This window comes from Cervus elaphus, chromosome 10 (assembly GCF_910594005.1).
Source record: "Cervus elaphus chromosome 10, mCerEla1.1, whole genome shotgun sequence".
Classification (NCBI taxonomy): Eukaryota; Metazoa; Chordata; class Mammalia; order Artiodactyla; family Cervidae; genus Cervus; species Cervus elaphus.
In genome coordinates, this window is record NC_057824.1 from 51637415 (window position 1) to 51658146 (window position 20732).

At 42.3% G+C, this 20732-nt stretch overlaps 1 protein-coding gene across 4 annotated transcripts in view; it reads left to right on the forward strand.

Moving 5' to 3' along the window:
* The first annotated feature begins 680 nt into the window (after nucleotides 1-680).
* The window catches only part of USP42 (ubiquitin specific peptidase 42), a 39220-nt gene continuing 19168 nt past the window's right edge, over nucleotides 681-20732 (forward strand). For 2 of the 4 annotated variants that reach the window (XR_006343142.1, XM_043915334.1), the window contains exons 1-4: nucleotides 681-813; nucleotides 4827-5076; nucleotides 7018-7218; nucleotides 20455-20565. Coding sequence is in view for 1 of the 4 variants with exons in the window: in XM_043915334.1 (XP_043771269.1) it covers nucleotides 4836-5076; nucleotides 7018-7218; nucleotides 20455-20565 (553 nt within the window). In the remaining 3 variants the exon portion in view is untranslated. Of the gene's footprint in view, nucleotides 814-1543; nucleotides 1700-4297; nucleotides 4440-4826; nucleotides 5077-7017; nucleotides 7219-20454; nucleotides 20566-20732 lie in introns of those variants that run through there. The other 2 variants (XR_006343143.1, XR_006343144.1) reach the window with 2 other exon arrangements.

The window sequence follows — 20732 nt, forward strand, 5'->3', positions numbered from 1 at the left end:
TTCTGTTCGCTGCTCGGCCTCGCGGTGGAGACATCCAATAAGCGGCTGGATCTGGCCCTCGGGAACAAGAGCCGGTCTACCTGCCCCCAAAGAAGGCGCCCGGCTCGGATCTGAGATGATCCCATGGCGGGATGGGCCGGGCCAGGGTGGTGGTTGGGGGTCTGCCTCATCTGGAGCCCGGGTGGAAAACTCTCCGCTTGCAGGAACACGGCTGGCGAAGTCCGAAGGTCCCCCGCTGGCTCCGGCGTCCTTAAATGCCGGGTTGCTAGGCTGAGGAGAATCTCTCCTGGAGACCTGCCGTTTTAGGGTGGGGGGGAACCCAGGTGTCCCCGCGCGGTCGCGTGCCCCCGGCGCGGGCCAGACCGAGCGCACGCTGGGCAGAGGCGGGGGGCGCTCTCGGGCCTCCTCTCGCGCCCCGCGGCAGCTGGGGAAGGACCTCAGTGCGCCCGCGCCGCCGCCAATCAGCGCGTCGCTCCCGCGGCCGCCCCGGCGCTCCAGTGACGCGCGCGCCAGCCCGCGCCCGCGGCGCTTCGGACGACGGCCCCTCCCGCGCCCGGCCGGCCCGTTAGCTGCGCGCCGCGCCTCTTGTGCGACGGCCCCTGGGCGGCGGCGGCGGCGCGTGCGGGGCGCGGCCTTGGCGCGCCCCCTGGCGGCCCGGCGGGGCGCTGCGGGCGCGGCGCTGACCCGGAGGCGGCGGCGGCGGTGCCCGGATGGAGGCACGTCATTGTCCCCCGCCGGGCGGCTGGGCTGTGTGCGGCGGCGGCGGCGGCGGCGGCGGCCGAGGGGGATGGAGCGAGCGCCGAGCCGGGTCAGGTAAGCTCCCGCCTCCTCCCCGCCCGCCGCCGGCCGGCGTGGGCCCGGCGGATCGCTCGGCTCACCCCGGCTGCCGCCGGCCGGGCCGCCCCTCAGCCGGCGCGGCCCGCCGGGGGGCTGGCGCGGCCCCTCGCCCGCCGGCCCCGCTCCGCAGCGGGCCGGGCCGCCAGGGACCCAGCCGCGCGGGTGGCAGCGCCGCCGCCGCCGGCCGGTCCGGGCCAGGCCCGCCGGGGAGGGGGGCGGCGGCCGCGGCGCCGCGGGAGCCGGGCTGCGCGGGGGAGGCCGGGCTGCCCCCCGGTTGCCATGGACACTGCCCTCCCGGCGCCCCGGCCCGGCCCAGTCCGCCCCCTCGGGCTGTGGGCCGGGTCCGGGGCGGCTGGGCCGGCACCGGTCTGTCCTGGGTGGGCGTGTGCCGGCCGCCGCCCCCCCCCCACCCCGCGTGGCTGCCACCTCCCGCCCCCCGCCCCGGGCGCCCCCCGGGGCCCCGGGCTCGCCTCCCCGCCCCCCAAAGAGACAAACTTTCCCACCGGGTCGGCCCGCCGCGCCAGCGCCGGTCCGCTCCGCCCTCGCGGGGCCGGCCACCTGGCCGGGTCCCCGCCGGGCGTCCCGAGTCGCGCATGCCGGCTGCTGGGCGGAGCGGGCACCCACTCGCCGGGAGAGGAGGGGGCCGGCGTGGCGTCGCGGTCCCCACCCCCCGCACTCCCCAAAAGCGCGTGTGCCGGGGTCCTAGTCTTTTATCTTCGGGGCAGGAAGAGCCAGCTTACCTGGAGAGGGGGTGGCGGGAGAAGGCGATCAGGTGTTTGAGAAGATTTGGCGGAACCCGAAGTTTTTACCGTCTTAGGACTTTAACCTCGCTTTACGACGAATGCAATCGGGATCGCTTTTGGTGAATAGCTCTTTTATGTTCCGGGAGGCCTTAAGGAGGGCTGACTTGTTGATGGGAAAAGCACGTTGTTGGTTGTTTAAAGTAAACAACACTCAAATAACAGGAAAACTGGTTGAGAAACTACTTAGTTAGCACCTGTTTTTCAAAGTGAGCCCCACTGTTTTAGGTTCTTCCACGTGTTAGTGGAGTCTCAAATCTTAACTTGTATATTTGAAACATCATCCTCTTTTGACTATATTTATTCATTCAAAATGGATTGGTGATAATCATCTGTCTCACTTGTTTGTATTTAGAACCAGTTTCACTTTCTTTTCTGTGTCATTGAATTAAGTCTACAGAGTTTGGTTTGTAGAAGTTTAAAGGTAGTCGATGTGTTTACCTACAAGTAATTAAAATCCAGGTTGTGTCTTTTTAAAGCGTATGCGTTTGAAAATGGAAATACAGCCAGAAGGTGGATTACATTATTAATATATTAAAAAGCAGAATATAACAGTTTCTTTTTGCATGTATTGATATGATTACCACAATGTCTGAGGAATGCCATAATGTTTAGAGAGATGTTTATTCTTCTAAAAATGAAAAACATATATTCTAGCCCCTTGTCACCACAAGGGAGAAGAAATACCATAGGAGGGACAGCATTTTAAGACTTTCCAGTAAAACATTGTGCTTAGAGCAAGTTACACTTAAAGGAAACACTTGTGAAGTCACTTTGTCTCATTCCTCCACACACCATCTAACCTTGATTCTTGTACCCAGTTTTTTTCAAACATGCTTTTGTAATTTTTTGTTTATCTGTCATCAGAAGATGTTGAGAAAAGTTTAAACTGTTCATTGAAGTAGTTGCTTAAAAGTCCTGAGATTTATAACAGTAATGTTTAAAAGCTTTACTGAGAGTAAAGAACACGTAACATCTGAATCCTACACAGCGTAGTTTGGCTTCCAGAAAGGTTTCTCCATAGCAGATGGAGTTTAGTTTAATGCCTGATGGTTTCAGGGTAAGAATTCCTTGGCTGAATACACATAATGAAGGAGAATGGACTGTTTTGGTTTTCCCAAGTTATAATGCTATTTGGTTGTCAGTGACTGAGTTGTATGTTTTACTTAATTTTTTTTTTTTAAGAGTTGTCCCCCCCCCCAAAAAAAAAGGCAACTGTAGAAAGTAAAATAGTTTTATTAGGTCGTTAGTGAATGATTGTCCTGAAAGGGATGTTCACCCCAGAAAATTAAGGTTTTTGCTATTTAACGTTATTGTAAATAAGGCTAGGTTAATTTGCTTCTTCCTTTTCTTCCTCCTCTACTCCTTCCTCTCTTGTTTTCTTAGTCTTGCCTCTTGTTTTGTAGTTTCTTTTGAGTGTCAGATGAGGAAAGTGTAATTTTTATTTGGATAATATGGCTCCAGCTTTCTTCCTAAGTAAGGGTCCTGTACTATATTTTACTTAGATTGTCTTAGCACTTCAATTCAGTTTTTCTTTTTGTTAAGATCCAATTAACATCTTTTCTATTTCTACGAAAAATTCCAAAATTTTTTCTTTAAGGTTGTACTTTTAAGGGAGGTGATAATCTTGCTTTCATGTAAAATCACAACAAAATCAAGGCTTAAAAATTTCCCTTGTTGTGAGTAGACAGTGCATCATAACATTTGTTAAGGTGTCATATACATGGGTATTTATTTCACTGTTTTGAGTATTTTTTGAAATAAGTTTTAATCCTACTTCAGAGTCCTTAAGGATTAAATGAGATACTTTATACAAATCAGTCACCCGCAGCCTGGTGCTAAGAGCAGACACTAGTTCCATCCTCTCTTCACAGCTCATTCATCTGTTCAGCACGTGTGGGGAGTTTTCCCTGTGCCAGGTCAGGGCGTACAGACAGGAGTCTGGCAGGCAGGACAGCTCCCCTGGAAACCAACTGGAGGGTGCCCTGGGTGCTGGGGAGCTTCCAGGAGGGGTTCTCAGCCCGCCTTGGGGGAGGGGGCTGTCCAGGCAAGGGTCTAAAGGGAGCCGGGGGAGTGTTCACTGGCTGGAGGTGGAAGGGTGGGAGAGGCCTGGGGGAAGAAGACCGGCCCGTGCCCAGCGGCGAGAGAGCGGGTAGGATGGGGAGAGGGCCGAGCGTGCCTGGGGAGGTTTCTGGGGCTGGCAGGGCGGGTCCAGGTGTTGGGGAGCTGTGAGGGGGCAGGCTCAGCTGGAGGGGCACCTGCTGGACGGTGGCCTGCTTGAGCGTTCCTGGGGTGCTGTGCCCTGGGCCTTGGTGGAGCCCGAAGGAGGCCCGCCGGGAATGTGGGGCCTGGCGCCTGTTCCCGGCGGAGACTAGTTTGGGTTAGGGTTGCCCCGTTTCATAGGCCCGGTTGATTCTGTCCAGTCTCTCACAGGTCCTTAGGAATATTAGGTTAGTGACTAACACATGCCTAGGACGTAGAAAATGCTCAATTAGTGGTGGTCCCAAGATTTTAGAAGGGTTCAGAGAGAAAATTACAGTGAAGTACTTCTATAACGTGTGTTTGTTTTCCAGTTTGATGTCAGAAATGCCTTAACAGGCTTCATTTTAAAAAGTCACGTATACCAAATGAATGAGCCTTTTCAGAAAATGTGTTTCAAGAGTGAGACTTCCTATTTTTTTTCTAAAGTAGTATAGTTCAAACAATGTCATTTTGAACTTGAAGCTTAAAGCTCGGTTTTCTTTTCAGGTAGCTGAGCCTTTTCCCTGGGGAATTACATATGAATTGAAAATTAAGCCAAAGGTATTAGTGCATTTCACATTCCAGGTTTAAGCACAAGAGAGAAAAAGAGATACTTCATGAATGTAGAGAATTGGAAATTGAGGTACTTGATTGTAAATCAAAATATTAGATTTTCAGAGGGCATGAAATAGAATGACACAATCTAATCAAATACTTCACTGAAGATTTTATGGTGAAAAATCATTGGCATGTTCAGATTAGCACAGTGGTAAATATCCCAAGAAAATTATTACAGAGCTAAAAAAAATACTGTTGCTTTTATATTGGAGTGATTTATTGGAAAATTAGCCTAACTGCTTTTAATTATTTTCCAAGATTTAATGGTAGAATAAGTAGATGACTTTTCTTGACCTTATGAAGCAAACATATGCTTTTCGTCTTTTACAGAGTTGAACAATGACCATAGTTGACAAAGCTTCTGAATCTTCAGACCCATCAACCTATCAGAACCAGCCTGGCAGTTCTGAGGCCGTCTCACCTGGAGACATGGATGCAGGTTCTGCCAGCTGGGGTGCTGTGTCTTCGTTAAATGATGTTTCAAATCACACACTTTCTTTAGGACCAGTAGCTGGTGCTGTAGTTTATTCAAGTTCATCTGTACCTGAAAAATCAAAACCATCACCACAAAAGGATCAAGGTATTACTTTTTAAGAGACGGAATCGCTACAGGAAACTCCTGTATAAATGCTGTCCATAAGTTGGTAGTTTCAGAGAGGGGCTTATTTTGCAAGATAAATTATTGCCACCTGAGTGGCCAGCAGAGTTACGTTATTTGACGGGCTTCATTTTCCTCTGCTTCTGCTTCAGGATTAACATACGTATCATAACAGGGTTAGATTATTCTTAGTTACTGTGAATTTCTTTAACTCCTAGTTTTTGAAGGACAAACTTTATTCTGGTGAGAACCGAGATGCACGAGCGTCTCATTAGCGTCATTAACTATCACACCCTGAGTAATCGTCTGCCTCCTAAAGATTTAAAAACTGGTGACTTTTGACAAATGAGCTCTGCCCAACTTTGTTTTCAATTTTTTGTTTGTTTTTGCCCAGTTAAAGTCATCTGTGGTTATAAAGCTCTTTGAAAGATAGCAGATCACGTAAATATTACATTATGTATCCAACCATATGAATGTGGTTACATGTGTTAAAAGTCATCCAGAGAAGTAAGACGTGGATACTTTAGCTAGCGCTCCTAAAACTTGGGGATTTGAAAGCTTTGAAATTGTGAGAAAAGATTGATTCCCACTCAGGACATTGTTCACGTAGGATGGCTTGGCCCTCGGATTGTTTGAGTCCTCTCAGTACATGTGATGCTGTGATGTGGGGTGGGGGGTGCGATTTGCTGAAGGTGTTTGGGGGAGTTTGTCTTACAGAACAGTTTTACGGAGAGGTTTGGAGACCTTTACAGGCAGGACTTTGCCCCAGGACGCCTTCCCGCAGACCCGGCCTCCTCTCGCCTTGCGGGGCTCCTCTCTGCCCCAAGGTGGAGTGGGTGTCACCCCCGGCCCTTTTTTGGGGCGCTTGTCACACGTTTTAAAGACTCACGTCTCTGTTCCTGATTTGGCTCTGCCTTCTTCACAAGCTGAAGCCTGCCTTTTTGCCTACCGAAATGCTCAATATCGCTGTTGCAAGCTGAGAACCATCTAGCGGGCGTCTTAGTCTTTGGTGGCACTGAGGAACTGGCAGACTTGTGAAGAAACACTCTGGCTGCGGATGATTTTGGCCTCTCCTAAATAAGTTGTTTTTGAGCTTCACCTGAGTTTTATTAGCATAGTTGTCAATTAGCCATTTAAGTCTTAAAAATAGATAAATTCTTAGTGAATAGTGTCTTTCTGAGTATGTTATCATGGTGCCTAAAATCCCATCTCCTTACTGGTGAAGCTGGGATGACGTCACTGCCACCCTTCAGAATCGTGAGGACCCGGTCGGCGGAGGGGGCGGCGCGGGCCGGGCGGTCCGCAGCGCCGCGGGGGCCGACCCCGGGTGCTGGTGTTAGCTAAGGAGGCAGGACGACTGTGGCGGAGCCTCAGGTGGCCTCCGGGCAGCCTTGTCTGTCGGCTCCTGGCCACTCGTACCTCCACCCACTAACTCCTCGCCTCACTTCCCAACTGTTTAAAGCAAATCTCGGACTTTCTATTTCATCTGTAAATATTTTAATGTGTCTATCTAAATGATTCTTTTCTGAAAATTAAAATGTTTTCCTATTAAAAATCCAGTCAGTATTCAGATGTCCCCAGTCGTCGTAGAATGGTTTTTAACAGTTGGTCATTGAAACCAACTTCCAAACAAGGTGTACCCTTTGCATTTGGTGAATGTCTCTTTTAAGTTTTTTTAAATCTGTTAAATACTGTCCCCCCTCTCACACACACACTTTTGTCCTTGAAATTTATTTATCAAAAAAAACAAATCATTTAGAATTTCCTGCATTCTGGACTCTTTTCTTTTAAAATGTCCCTTTCTCCCCTGTGTTTCTGGTTAGCTGGTCATAAGAATCTTGGTCAAGTTCAGATGTGATGTGTTGTTATTTATTGAGCTTCAGAAGTGTACAAAGCTTTCGCTTTAACTGTTTATTTTTCTAGCCCTAGGTGATGGCATTGCTCCTCCACAAAAAGTTCTCTTCCCATCTGAGAAGATTTGTCTTAAATGGCAACAGACTCATAGAGTAGGAGCCGGGCTCCAGAATTTGGGCAATACCTGTTTTGCAAACGCAGCACTGCAGTGTTTAACTTACACGCCACCTCTCGCCAACTACATGCTTTCACACGAGCACTCCAAGACATGTAAGTGTCCTGACGCGTGCAGTGTTGTGGTATGCTAACCTACTTTCATTGTTTTCTCTGAAATGAAAGTGAAGAATTAAGTCAAGAATTTGGTCATCACTAAGTTGGTTTCTTTGAGAAACCACGGAGGAAGACTCAAAGGTTTGCATTCAGGTTGCATAAAAAACATTGTGCATGTAATTTAATCTGTGAAATTATTTAAAAGAAACGTGTTTGTTCAGCATTTGGTGTTTCTGAATACACTGCTGACTTCCTACACTTGCTGAAAATCGTGCCATAAATATCTACTGCCAACAGCTGGGGACAAGCAGGGTTGAGTCCTGCCTCTCCTGGCGTCCATCCTGTGTCGAAGGCTTGATTCATTTACAGACTTTAAGCGTGAGAGGAGCCTGTGGTCACAGCTCCTAACCCCTGGAAATTTGTGCCGGACTGTCCCTTTGGTGTGTGAGAGCTCAGTTTCCAACCTAGAGGGCAGGAAATTAGTTAAAACATGTTATGTCTTTAAAAACATGTTATGTCTTTCAAAGAGCATGTTTTACTTTAACTAGGGGAGAGCCAACTCAGTGGTCAACAAGCGAAATTCAGAATTTAGAACGTATCTGTTTTTTGTCGAGGTTTTGAACGTCTACATATAGTAGTATAAATGCCCTTCACCTTTTATAAATGAAAACTCCCTGTTCTTTGATCTACGTGAATGTGTATGTGTATGTTCAGGTGCTAGTCCTTCATTATTAGGGTGAAAAAAAAAAAAAGCCCTTGATTTCTTTCTGAACAGTTCTTTACTTTTTTTTTGGTGGCTTGTGGGATCTTAGTTCTCCCACCCGGGATTGAACCCGGGCTCTCGGGAGTGAAAGTGCTCAGTCCTAACCACTGGAGCATCAGGAAATTCCTGAATAGTCCTCTACTTGATGGAGAATTTAGACACATTCTTTTAAAACTTTTCCCCCCAAAGAGCAAAATTATGGCTGTGTAAAGAATTTGGAAAGTACAGAAAAATTTAAAGTAACCAAAGGAAAATCACTGAGACTGTCAACCAGGGGGTTCAGATTACAGAAAGAAGATTCTCTTTGCCCTCATTTTTTCCTTTTCCAAGTCCATAGTTGGTAATTATGTTAATATCTAATAATTGACATATTAACACAGACAGTTTTCCGATCATTTTTACACTTAATAAAACTGGGGTGTGAGAGTCCAGCCGTGGCACCTGGGCATCGAGAGAGAGGGGTGGAGACAGAGGTGCAGCTGCCTGGGGTTCCAGAGTCAGGTGCCCGTCTGCTACAGGCCGTTGGTAGTTTTCCCTCGTTATCAATAAACAGTAAACTGCGCATACTTAAAATACACAGTTTGATGCATCTTGACGTTTGTGCGCACCCATGAAACCACCACGATGAACTCTTTCATTGCCCCGGAAAGTCTCAGTGTGGCTTTGAAATCAGCCCTTCCAGCCCTTCCTGCCCCGCATCCCTTCCAGACCATGCAGCCACTGATGGGCTTTCTGTTTTACTGCAGATGAGTTTGTGTTTCCTAGAATGCCAACTATGGGGGATTACGCAGTATTTATAATGCCTGGCTTTTTCACTCAGCACAGTTATTTCAGTATCACTCATTCCGTGTTGCTGCTGGATCAGCGGTTACTTTTTATTGCTGACTAGTACTCCATTGTATGGATGGATGTACCACAGTCTGTTTCTCCATTCACCTGTTGACGGACCTGTGGGTTATTTCCCTTTCGAGGCGGTCACAAGTGAAGCTGCTGTGAGGCTTTTGTAAGGACGTGTGTTCATTTCTTGTGGGTAAGCATCTAGGAGAGGAATGGTTTGGTCCTATAATATGGGTACGCTTGACTTTAAGATACTTCCAAACTGGGAAGAGGAGTATGAGATTTTACATTCCCACCAGCTATGAATGAAAGTTTCATTCGCTCCCCATCTTCCCTTATCCTTGGTGTGGTCAGTCTTTCTAATTATAGCAACTCTTAACAGGTGTGTAGACAGTATCTTACCGTGGTTTGAATTTGCATTTCTGTAGTGAATAATGGTGTTGAACATCCCTCCATATCGTTCTTCAGCAGCTGTGTATTTGCTTTGCCCAAGTGCTTGCTCCTATCTTTGGCCTGATTTAAAATTGGGTAATTCTCTTCTTGTTGAGTTTTGAGACTTTTTTTATGTATTCTGGATAGAGTCCTTTATCTAGTACATGATTTGCAAACCTTATTTCTCAACCTGGAGAAAGTAGTCTCTTCACGCTGTCTTTCAAAGAGCATGTTTTATTTACGTCAGTATTTTTCTCTCTTTGTCCGTTGTGCTCTCAGTATTTAACAAATCTTTGCCTAACCAGAGGTCGCAAAGATTTCCTCTATTTTTTTTAAGCAGTCTTTTTTTTTTTTTTAAGCAGTCTTATAGTTTTAGTTTTTATGTTTAGGTCAGTGATCCATTTTGAGTTAATTTTTGTCTGTGGTGTAGAGTTCATGTTTTTCAATATGAATATCCAATTGTTCCAGCATTGTTTATTCAAAAGATAGCCCTTTCTCCACTGAATTGTTTTTGTACCATTGCAAAAATCAATCGATGGTATCCATATGGGTCTGTTTCTGACCTGTTTTGTTACACTGATCCACATCTGTCTTGACTCCATAACACAATGTCTTTTTAGAAAATTATTTCTTTTATTTATTATTTGCCTTTTTGACTGCACTGGGTCTTCATTGCTGCACCGGCTTTCTTTATTTGCCACAGGTGGGAACTGCTCTCTTGTTGGGGTGCTGGGGCTGCTTATGAGGTGGCTTCTTGTTGCAGGACACAGCTCTAGGGCACTGGCTTAGTTGCAGCACAGCCTGATAACAGCAGTGTCTGGTTACTGTGTATTTAAAAGTTTTGAAACTAGGTAACATTTCCAACTTTGCTCTCCTTTTTCAAAGCTGTTTGGGCTGTTCTTGGTCTTCTGCATTTCCAAATTAACTTTGAAATCAGTTTGTCAATTTCTACAAAAAAGCCTCCTGAGAGTTTGCCTAGGATTGTGTTGAATCTGTAAATCAGTTTGAGATGTATGACATCTAAACAGTATTGCCTTCTGACCCACAGGCAAGATGTAAGTCTCCATTTATTTAGGTTTTGTTTGGCTTTTCTTAGTGCTGTTGCATAGTTTTCAGTATACAAGTGTAATGTGCACATTTTAAAATCCGATTTATTGCTAAGTATTTCATATTTTTGAAAGCTATTATAAATGGTAATATATATTTTGACCTTCAAGTTTTGATTGTTTATTGCTAGACTGTAGAAATGCAGTTGACTCTTGTTTATTGATTTCATATCCTACAATTTTGCTAGCTCCTTAATTCTAGTATTTTTTTTTTTAATAGTTACCTGATTGGTTACCCATGTGATTGCTTAGAGGCATGTTTTTCAGTTGCCAGATGTTTGGGGATTTTTCAGAAATTGTCCTGCTACTGATTACTAATTTAATTACATTGTGGTCAGAGAAGATACTTTTATTGTTTGAATCCTTTGAAACTTGAGACTTGTTTTATGCACTAGAATGTGGTTTAGTTTGTTAAATATTCCATGTGTACTTAATAAGGATGTATATTCTGCATTGGTTGGAGTTTCTATAAATGCTGATTATGTTTAGTTAGTTGATAATGTTAAGATAGTCTTTTATGTTCTTACTGCTTTTCTGCCTACTTGTTCTATCAAATTTTGGGAGAGATACATTGAAATAAAATACACTGAATAAAATTCTTTTTTTTTTAAATAAAATTCTTATAAATAGCCTATAGTTCTTATTTTTTAATCCAGTCTTACAGTCTCTACCTTTTATTTTAGAGTGTAAATCATTTATATTTAATGAGAGTATTGATATGATTGGGTTTTTTATTTACCATTTGCTATTTGTCTTCTGTTTGTCCTGTATTCTTTGTTCCCTTTTTCATCTGTTTCTGCCTTCTTTTGGAATGAGTGATTATATGATATTTCCTCTACTTTATTGGCATATCTTCTCAACTTTGTTTTCTCCTTTTAGTGGTTGCTTTAGGGTTTAACATACATCTTTAACTTACCATCTTTAGCTTACATCTTTAGCTTCCTTTAAAATACTGTTCCGGGGGGTGGGGGAAAAAAAATAAAATACTATTCCATTTCTTATGTGTTGTAAGGACTTTATGACAATATACTTTCATGACCTCTCCCTAGGCATTTGTGCTATTGTTGTCATACATTTTATTTTTACTTATTTTGCCACCACGTAATACGTTGTGTTATTTTGCTTTAAATAAAATTGAAAATTTTAAGTGGTTTGTTAAGGTTTCTTTACAAATATTTTCTATTTCTTACTCTTATCATTTCTACTGCTTTTAATTCCTCTGTGTAGATCCAGGTACCATCTGGTATTTTTCTTATGCCTGGAGGAATTCTCTTAACTATTTTTGCTGATTTTTTTTTTCCCTTGGTCTGAAATGTCTTTATTTTGCCTTTTTTGAAGTTAAACTTTTTATTTTGAGGTAGGTTTAGATTTCCGTGCAGTTATAAGAAATCACACAGAGACATCCCGTGTACCCTTACCCAGTTTCCCCGAGTGGTGACTCCGCAGTTCAGTCTTGCAACCAGGATATTGATCCCGAAACAGTCAAGGTATGGAACGTTTCCGTTCCTAAGGAAGTTTCCCTTTAAAGCCAAGCCCACTTCCCTCATGCCCCTACATCCTCCTTAATCCCTGGCGAACCACCCTGGTTTTCAGTTATGTTATTTTGTTATTTCAAGAATGTTGCATCTATTGAATTATATAATAGGGAATTGGCTTCTTCACTTAAGCCTGAGTCTTTGGATGTTTCTTCACTTTGTTGTATATATTAATAATTTGTTCCTTTTTGTTGCTGAGTCGTATTCCATGGTATGGATGAACCACAACGTCTGGGTTGTTTCTAGTTTTGGATATCATGAATAGAGCCGCTGTAAACATTACTGTGTAGCTCCAATACTCTGGCCACCTGATGCAGAGAGCTGACTCATTGGAAAACACCCTGATGCTGGGAAAGATTGAGGGCAGGAGGAGAAGGGGACGACAGAGGATGAGATGGTTGGATGGCATCAGCGACACAATGGACATGGGTTTGGGTGGACTCCGGGAGTTGGTGATGGACAGGGAGGCCTGGCGTGCTGCGGTTCATGGGGCCACAAAGAGTCGGACACGACTGAGCGATTGAACTAAACTGAACTGAGAGCATATGTGTGATCACAAGTCTTTATTTCTCTGGAATAAGTGCCCAGGCTGCCGTTGCTGGGTCATGAGGTAGTTGCGTATTTGGTTTTATAAGAAATTGCCTTAGTTTCTTGGCTGACCATTTTGCATTTCCACCATCAATGTATGAAGAGTTCCAATTGCTCTTCATTGTTGCCAACATTTGATGTTGTCACTATTTTTCATTTTAGCCATGCTTTAATTATGCATATAATGATATCTCAGGTTTTAATTTGGATTTCCCTAATGCCTAAAGGTCTTGAACTTCTCTCCATGTGTTTGTTTATCATCTGTTTACCCTCTTTGGTAAAATGTCTCTATGTCTTCTGTTCATTTTCTATTGTGTTCTTTTGTTTTTGTATTGTTTTGTTCTTTATGTATTAGATATTAGGTCTTTTGGATATATATTTCCAATGTTTTCTGCCAGTTTGAAGCTTGTCTTTTTATCCCCTTACCCTTAGCAGGATCTTTCACAGAACAAGAGTTTTCAATTTTGGTGAAGTTGAGTTTTTCCTTTTATGGATTATGTTTTTGCTGTTGAGTATAAGACCTCTTTGCATAGCCCTTGACCCTAAAGATTTTGTCCAGTTTTTTTTTTTTCTGAAAAGTTTTATAGTTTTATATTTTACGTTTAGATATAGGATCCTTTTTATGTCAGTTTTTATATAGCGTGAAGTTTGTTTTGTTTTTTTGTTTGTACGTTTGTGGTTGTTCAGTTGCTCTAGCACCATTTGTTGAAAAGGCTAGCTTTGCTTTACTGAACAGTTTTCATACTTTTGTAAAAAATCCCTTGGGTATGTTTGTGCGGGTCTGTCTCTGGGTCCCCCTTCTGTTCTGTTAAGATGTGTATCTGACCCTCAGCACGGTCTTTTGTTACTGTGTCTGTGCAGCAAATCTTGATATCAGAGTGATTCCATCCACTTACTCTTTTTCAAAATTGTTTTTCTCTATTCTAGTTCCCTTGTTTGTCTATATAAATTATAGAATAATCTTGTCTGTATTTACAAAGAAATCTTACTGGGATTTTGATAGGAGTTTTGTTAAACCTGTATCTCAGTTTGGGGAGAAGGGACATCTTTACTGTGCTGACATTTCCAGTCTGTGGATGTGGTGTGTCTCTGCATTTCCTTAGATCTCTGTGTTATTTCACCAGTGTTGCATAGTTATCAGCATGTTTTGTTTTGTTAGTTAAACATCTAATTATTTTATTTTTTGAGGAATCAGAGGCATCATTATATTTTTAATTTTGGTGTTAATGAGTTTATTGCTGGTATATAAAAATAACATTTCATTTTTGTATATTGACCTTGCTGACTTCACGTAACAGTTCTGGGCTTTTTTTTTTTTTTTTTTTTGTGGAGTCCTTGTATTTTTCTATCTAGAGAGTCATGCCATATGTAAATAGGGGCATTTTTACTTACTTTTTATTTATCTGTATCCTTTTTTCCCTTTTCTTGCCTTATTTCACTGGCTAGAACTTCTAGCACTATGTTGAATCAGTGATCAGAGGTGACATCCTTGCCTCATTTCTGATCTTAGGGGAAAAGCATTCAGTTTGACATTAGCTGTAGGTTTTTGGTGTATCCTGTTTATCAAGACAGGGAAGTTCTGCTCTGTTTCTTTTTTTCCCCCTGTTTACCAGTTCCTGCTTTTTATCATGAAATAGTGTTGATTTTTGTCAATAGCTTTTTCTATATCAAATTGATATGATCATGTGAATTTCTTCTTTAGCTTATTATGGTGGAATATTCTGGTAGATTTTCCAGTATTGAGTCAGCTTTGTATCTCAGGAATAAACTACATTTGGTCATGATGTTTAATTATTTTTATATTTTGCTGAATTTTTATTAAGGGTTTTTACATCTGTTCATGAGATGTATCGGTCTGTAATCTTTTGTTTTTGTACCACCTTTGTTTGGTTTTGGTATTAGGATAATACTAGCTTTATAAAATGTGTTTGGGATATGTTAACTCCTATTTTTTGGAAGAGATTGTATAGAACATTGATGTAAATTCTTATATAAACATTCAGTGTAGAATCCATCAGTGAAAATATTTTGACCTGGAGATTTCTTTTTTGGGGGGAGTTTTAAACTTGCAATTTAATTTCCTTAGTAGGTATAGGGCTATTCAGATTATTTTCGATGGGTTATGGTAGTCCACTTTTTTGAGGAGTTGGTCCGTTTCTAAGTTGTCAAATTTACATGTGTCAAGTTAATCACAGGATATATTTATGTATGTTCTCTTGTTTTTCCTTTGATGTCTGCAGGGTCTGTGTTGATTTCCTTGTTTTTGTTTCTGATATTGTTACAACTGTGAATCCCCCTTTGGACTCCGCTTTAACTGTGTCTCCAAACTTCTGATATGTTGTCTTCTCAATGTTTATTTTAACCCTTTGAACCACGGGTTGTTCAGGGATGTTACTCAGTTTCCAGGTATTTATAGACTTTCCTGTGTTCTCTCTCTCTCTCACACTGATTTTTAGGAGTTTCCATTCTGTACTTTTTATGATTTCTGTTGTTTTATTTTTTGAGGTTTGTTTGTGGCCCAGGACATAGTCTATCTTGGTGTATGTTCTGTGAGCCCTTGAAACACATGTGTATTCTGTTGTTGGGTGGGGTATTCTATAAATGTTGATGGAATCTCATTAGCTCTTGGTGTTGTTGAGTTCTTCTATATCCTTGCTGGTTTTCTGATTAATTGTTCAATTGTTGACAGAAGGATGTTGAGGTTTCCAGCTCTAATTGTGGATTTCTATATATCCATTTTCAGTCCTGTCAGAGTTTGATTCATGTGTTTGACAGCTCTGTTGTTTGGTACAAACACATTTAGGATTGCTTTGTCTTTCTGATGGATTGATCCTTTATATAACGTCCTTTTCTCTGATAGCTTTCTTTGCTCTAAAGTCTGCTCTGTCTGCTGTTAATATAGCCATTCCTGCTTTCTTTGGGTTAGTGTTTGCATGACATATTTTTCCATCTTTCTTCTTTGAGCCTGTTTGTATCATTACATTTGAAGTGAGTTTCTTACAGGCACAGTAGTTGAATCATGTTTTTAAATCTGCTTTGTTAATTCAGATCTTTTCATTAGTGTATTTATTAATATTTAAGGTAGTCGTTTATACTTGATGACTCAAGTTTACCATTTTGTATTTTGTTTTCTGTTGAGTTATTCAGTTGTCTTATCTCTGCCTACTTGTGGGTTACTTGAGTATTTTAAACTTTTGTTTAAAATTTATTTTTGTGCTTATGTTTTTGAGTGTATCTCTTTATATACTCTTTTTAGAGGTTCCTCTAGGTTTACATTATTTATGTGTAGCTTTTCATGGTTTACTAATGTCATTTTACCAATTCAAGGGAAATGTAGAAACTTTACCTTTTGTCTCCTTTATTCTTCCCTAGTAACCATGTAATTAAATATTTCCTTTACGTACAGTTAGTACCACATTTATAGACAGTGTTATAATTCTTATTTCAACTGTCACATAATTTAGAAAAAAACCCAAGAGAAGGAAAATGTATTTGTCTACATTTTTGATTACCATGTTTTTATTCTTCCTTCTTGATGTTCCAGGGTTGCTTTAAAAAAAAACAAACACAACAACCAAAAACCCAAATCACTTCCTTTTTGTTTAGAGAGCTTCTGACTTAAAGAAGTCACTCTTTAAGTCATTCCTTGAGTCATTCTTTTAGGGTAAGTCTACTGGTGACAGATTCTCCTAGTTTTGCTTCACTTGAAAGTGCCTTAATTCCATCTTATTCCTGAAGGACATTCCCCCTGGGCATAGGACTCTGGGTTTGTCGCCCCTTTCTTCCAGCACTTGACAGTTTTTGTGCTACTTCCTGCCCTCCATGGTTTTTGGTGTGAAATCCGTTTCTGTTCAAGTGTTCTCTCATAGGTAAGGTGGTGTTTTCCCATCACTACTTCCAAGGTGGTTTTCTCTGTCTTTAGTTTTCACAGGTTTGACGTGATGTGTCTTGGTGTCTGTTTCTCTGTTCTTTTTCCTGTCTGGTGTTTGCAGTGAGTTACATCTTTTGCCAAATTTGGGGAAATTTCCGCCTCCGTTTTTTATACGTTGAACCCAGTCTTCTCTCCCCTCTCCTTCTGAGGCTCTGATAACGTGTGTCAGACCTTCTGCCAGAGTCCCACGGGTCCCTAGGCTCTGCTCACCTCTCCTGTCCAGCCTGCTCTTTCTCTGTTGTTTAGAGGACGTAAGTTCTGTTCCTCTGTGTGCATGTTTACGGATTCTTTCCTCGGTCAGTTCCATTCTTCTACTTAGCTCATCCACAGAGCTGCTTACTTCGGTTATTGTGTTTCTCATTTCTAAAATTTCCATTCGGTTCTTTATATCTTTTATTTCTTTGTTGAGTCTTTCTATATTGTTTTACTTGTTTCTAGTATATTCATAACTTCCTTATTCACTTCTCCAGCACTCAGAAATTCTTGGTTCTTAGTCTGACGAGTGATTTTCAGTTGAAACCTGAACATTTTTGTGTTACGCTATAAAATATTGGATCTTACCTGATCTGTGTTTTGACTGACTTTCTCTTGACACCATTCTGGCAAAGGAAGAAATAGGTGGAGATAGAAGTCCAGATTCCACACTCAGCCTCTGTTGACATCCGAGGTGGGGGTTGGGCTCCACGTTCTTGCTGGATGGGAGTGGGGGTTTCCGCTCCCCCCCTAGTCCCCAGGGAGACTGCAGTGGCTTTTTACCACCGGGTGATGGCGAGAGTCCTGATTCTGACACTACCCAGTGGGGAGCTGGACAGACGCTTCTCTCTCTCTCTCTGTTTCTTGAGGTAGAATTCATTACAATACTATGTGTTGTTGTTGTTATTCAGCCACTAAGTTGTGTCCAACTCTTTGCAGCCGCGCGGGCTGCGGCACACCGGACTCCTGTCCTTCACTGTCTCCCGGAGCTTGCTCAGATTCACGTCCTCTGATTTGGTGATGCCATTCAGCCATCTCATCCTCTGTTGTCCCCTTCTCCCACTGCCCTCAGTCTTTCCTAGCGTCAGGGTCTTTGCTAATGAGCCAGCTCTTCGCATCAGGTGGCCAAAGTGGTAGAGCTGCAGCTTCAGTTCAGTCGTTCCGCTGAAGGTTGAGGGTTGCTTTGCTTTAGGATTGGCTGGTTTGATGCCGTCCAAGGGACTCGCAAGAGTCTTCTGCAGCGCCACAGTTGGAAAGCGTCAGTTCTCCACTGCTCAGCCTTCTTTGCCAGGCTCTTTTTTCAGTATAGTGATTCCCAGTTTTTAAAGGTCATGCTCCGTTTATAAGCACATTTCTAAGACACTGGCTCTATTTCCTGTGTTGTACACTATCCTTGTAGCTTATTTTCTATACAATAGTTTGTACTTCTTACTCTCTTCCTGCTGTCACACCCTCCCCTTCTTTCTCCCCGCAGGTAACCGCTAACTTGTTCTCTGTATCGGAGTATGCTACTTTTTTGTTGTGTTCGTTGTACTTTTTTGACTCGACACATCAGTGTTACCTTGACAGCATTTGTCTTTCTGTGTCTGACTTATTTAAATTAGCATAATACGGAGGGATGCTTCTTTACTGCTGGGTTTGGGGGTAGAAGTCCAGGCTCCTCCTCTGATCTTCGCTGACGTTGTGAGGTGGGGGTGTGGCTTGTTATCACTTAGCATGGATGGAAGTTGCCATTCTTTACCCCCCGTTTTTTGACACCATGCCGGAAGCTTTCACTGTGGCTTTGTTCCCTGGTTTTATTGGTGTTTTCAGGTTGGTGGCAGCTGCTGCTCCAAGTCTGAAATACCCAAAGCAGAAAGCAAACCAGAACACTCCCTGCCATGTGGTTCCTTGGGCTCTGAAACTGTTACTGTGTCTCTCTCTAGCCTTCACAGCTCGCTTAGGTCTGTTTCATGCGTGTCAGAGGGCTTGTTGCTGCTGTTGTCCTTAGTGGGAGGGACAGGGAAAAGAAACACTAGTCCATCTGAGGAGTGGAGCCGCTCATCTTTGTTTCTGAAAGATGTTTTCCCGGGGTGTGGAAATCCCGGGCTGACATTTTCCTCTTCACACTTTGGAGTTGTGGCTCTCCTGTCTTCTCTTGGCGTTGTTTCCAACAAGTCTTGTCAGTTTTACCTTTGTTCTTATATACATAATTTATTCCCACCTGCTTTAACTTTTTTATTTTTAATCACTGTTATAAGTAGCCTTCTGTTTGGGTTTTGTTGAAGTTGTTAGATGTGTAAATTTACTCTTTACGTTTGTGTGCTTTTCAGTCATTTTTTAAAAATGTTTATTATAATTGTGCCCAACTCTTTGCGACCCTGTGGACTGTAGCCCACCAGGCTCCTCTGCCCATGGGATTCTTCAGGCAATAGTGGAGTGGGTTGCCATGCCCTCCTCCAGAGGATATCCCCAACCCAAGGATCGAACCCCTGTGTCTTACATTTCCTGCATTGGCAGGACAGGTTCTTTACCACTCGCATCACTTGGGAAGCCCCCAATATTTATAAGCATTAATAAATTAATGTTTATAACAATTATTATAATTATTATATGGTTAACTTTTTTTTATGTTTATTTTTTTTGGTTAACTTCTTTACAGTTCTATTAATTTGGGGGGGTCAGTTTTATGAATTTTAATACGGGTATAGGTTCATGTAGACCACCATCTCAGTCAGAATGCACAACTATTCTGCCACTCTTAAAAAAAAACTTGCTCGTGCTATCCCTTTGAAAACAATCATTTCTTAAAATATTTGTCCCATCTCTTCTCCTTCGGACTCGTTACAAGTACACTGGGGACACCTGGGCCTGCTCCCATAGCTCACTGGTACGCTTTTTTCTTGTTCTTTTGAGAGGTTTTTTTTTAAATTTTTATTTTAGGTTTGTGTTTCATAATAGATAACTTCTGTTGCTAAGTCTTCAAGTTTGCTAATCTTTCCTTCTTTTGTTTCTAATCTGTTATTAACTCTACTTGTGTTTTTCATCTCAGAAATCCTACCTTTCATCTGTAAAGTAGATTTGGTTTTATTTCCTTGTCTCTCCTTAACATGCCTTTGCTTTTTTCTACATCCTTGAGCATAGAAATATATGTATACACACATAAAATGTCTTTTTTAATCATCCTTGTTTTTGAGGACATTTCCAGGTCTATTTCAGTGTCATTTCCAGATCTATTTCTGCTTATCTGCTCCCTATTATTGGTCTTTTTTGCATCTTTGCATGCCTTGTACTCTTCAGTTACAATTTTATGTTGCTGGGTGCCAGATTTTCTTTTTACATCTGTAAATATTTTTTAGCTTTACTCCGGGACACAGTAACATTAACTGGAAATAGTTTGGACCTTTTGAGACTTGAAAAACTTTGTTAGGCAGGACTGAGCCACCTTTAGTTTTAGGTGTTTCTTGAATTCAGTGTAATTGACTTTTGGGGCCACATAATGCTTAATTGTAGAGGCTGATTACTGTAGGATGTTGACCAGCATTTATGGTCTCTATCCACTAGATGCCATTAGCACCACTTAGTATGAGCTGAGGTGGTTTTCCTATTTTTTAAAAGCTGTTAAGAAAATACAACAGAGACCTTTGTATGTGAAAAAGCTAGAACACTTGAGATTTTGAACCCTTGCACAGGAGACATTCCTTTACTGTTTGAGACAAATGGTAGCATAAGAAAAAAAATTCTTATTTCTCCAGTATAGACAATAGTTAAGAGCACAGGCTTCGAAATTAGAAGGGTATGATTTGAGCCCAATTATGTGCCTGCCTCTTAATGACTATTTGGCATTGAGCAAATTTTTAACTCTCTGAGCCTCAGTTTCCTTTCTTGTAAAATAGAGCCAGTATATATTTATCTCTTAGGTTTGTTGGAGAACTAAGTGGAAATGAGTAAAAGTATACAGCTCAATAACAGGACACACAGTCACTGTTACCCTTGTTTCAGGAGTGTGCTTGTGTTACTTATAACACCCCTTGATGTACATATGGTGTCATGTTTTGCTAACTTGGAGGATTGTCATCTGTTATCTTTCAGGTCATGCAGAAGGATTTTGCATGATGTGTACAATGCAAGCACATATCACCCAGGCACTCAGTAATCCTGGGGATGTTATTAAACCGATGTTTGTCATTAATGAGATGCGGCGTAAGTATCCTCTCTAGTAGTTTATATGAATATTTGTTAGCCAGTTGGTCTTAATGATCTGACTGGTAAATGATGAGCTCCTTGGGTATTGCAGCAAACAGTTTATTGTATATAAATATGTCTTTAACGAATAACAGTTTTTTAGCAAACCAGTTACTATGTAAACA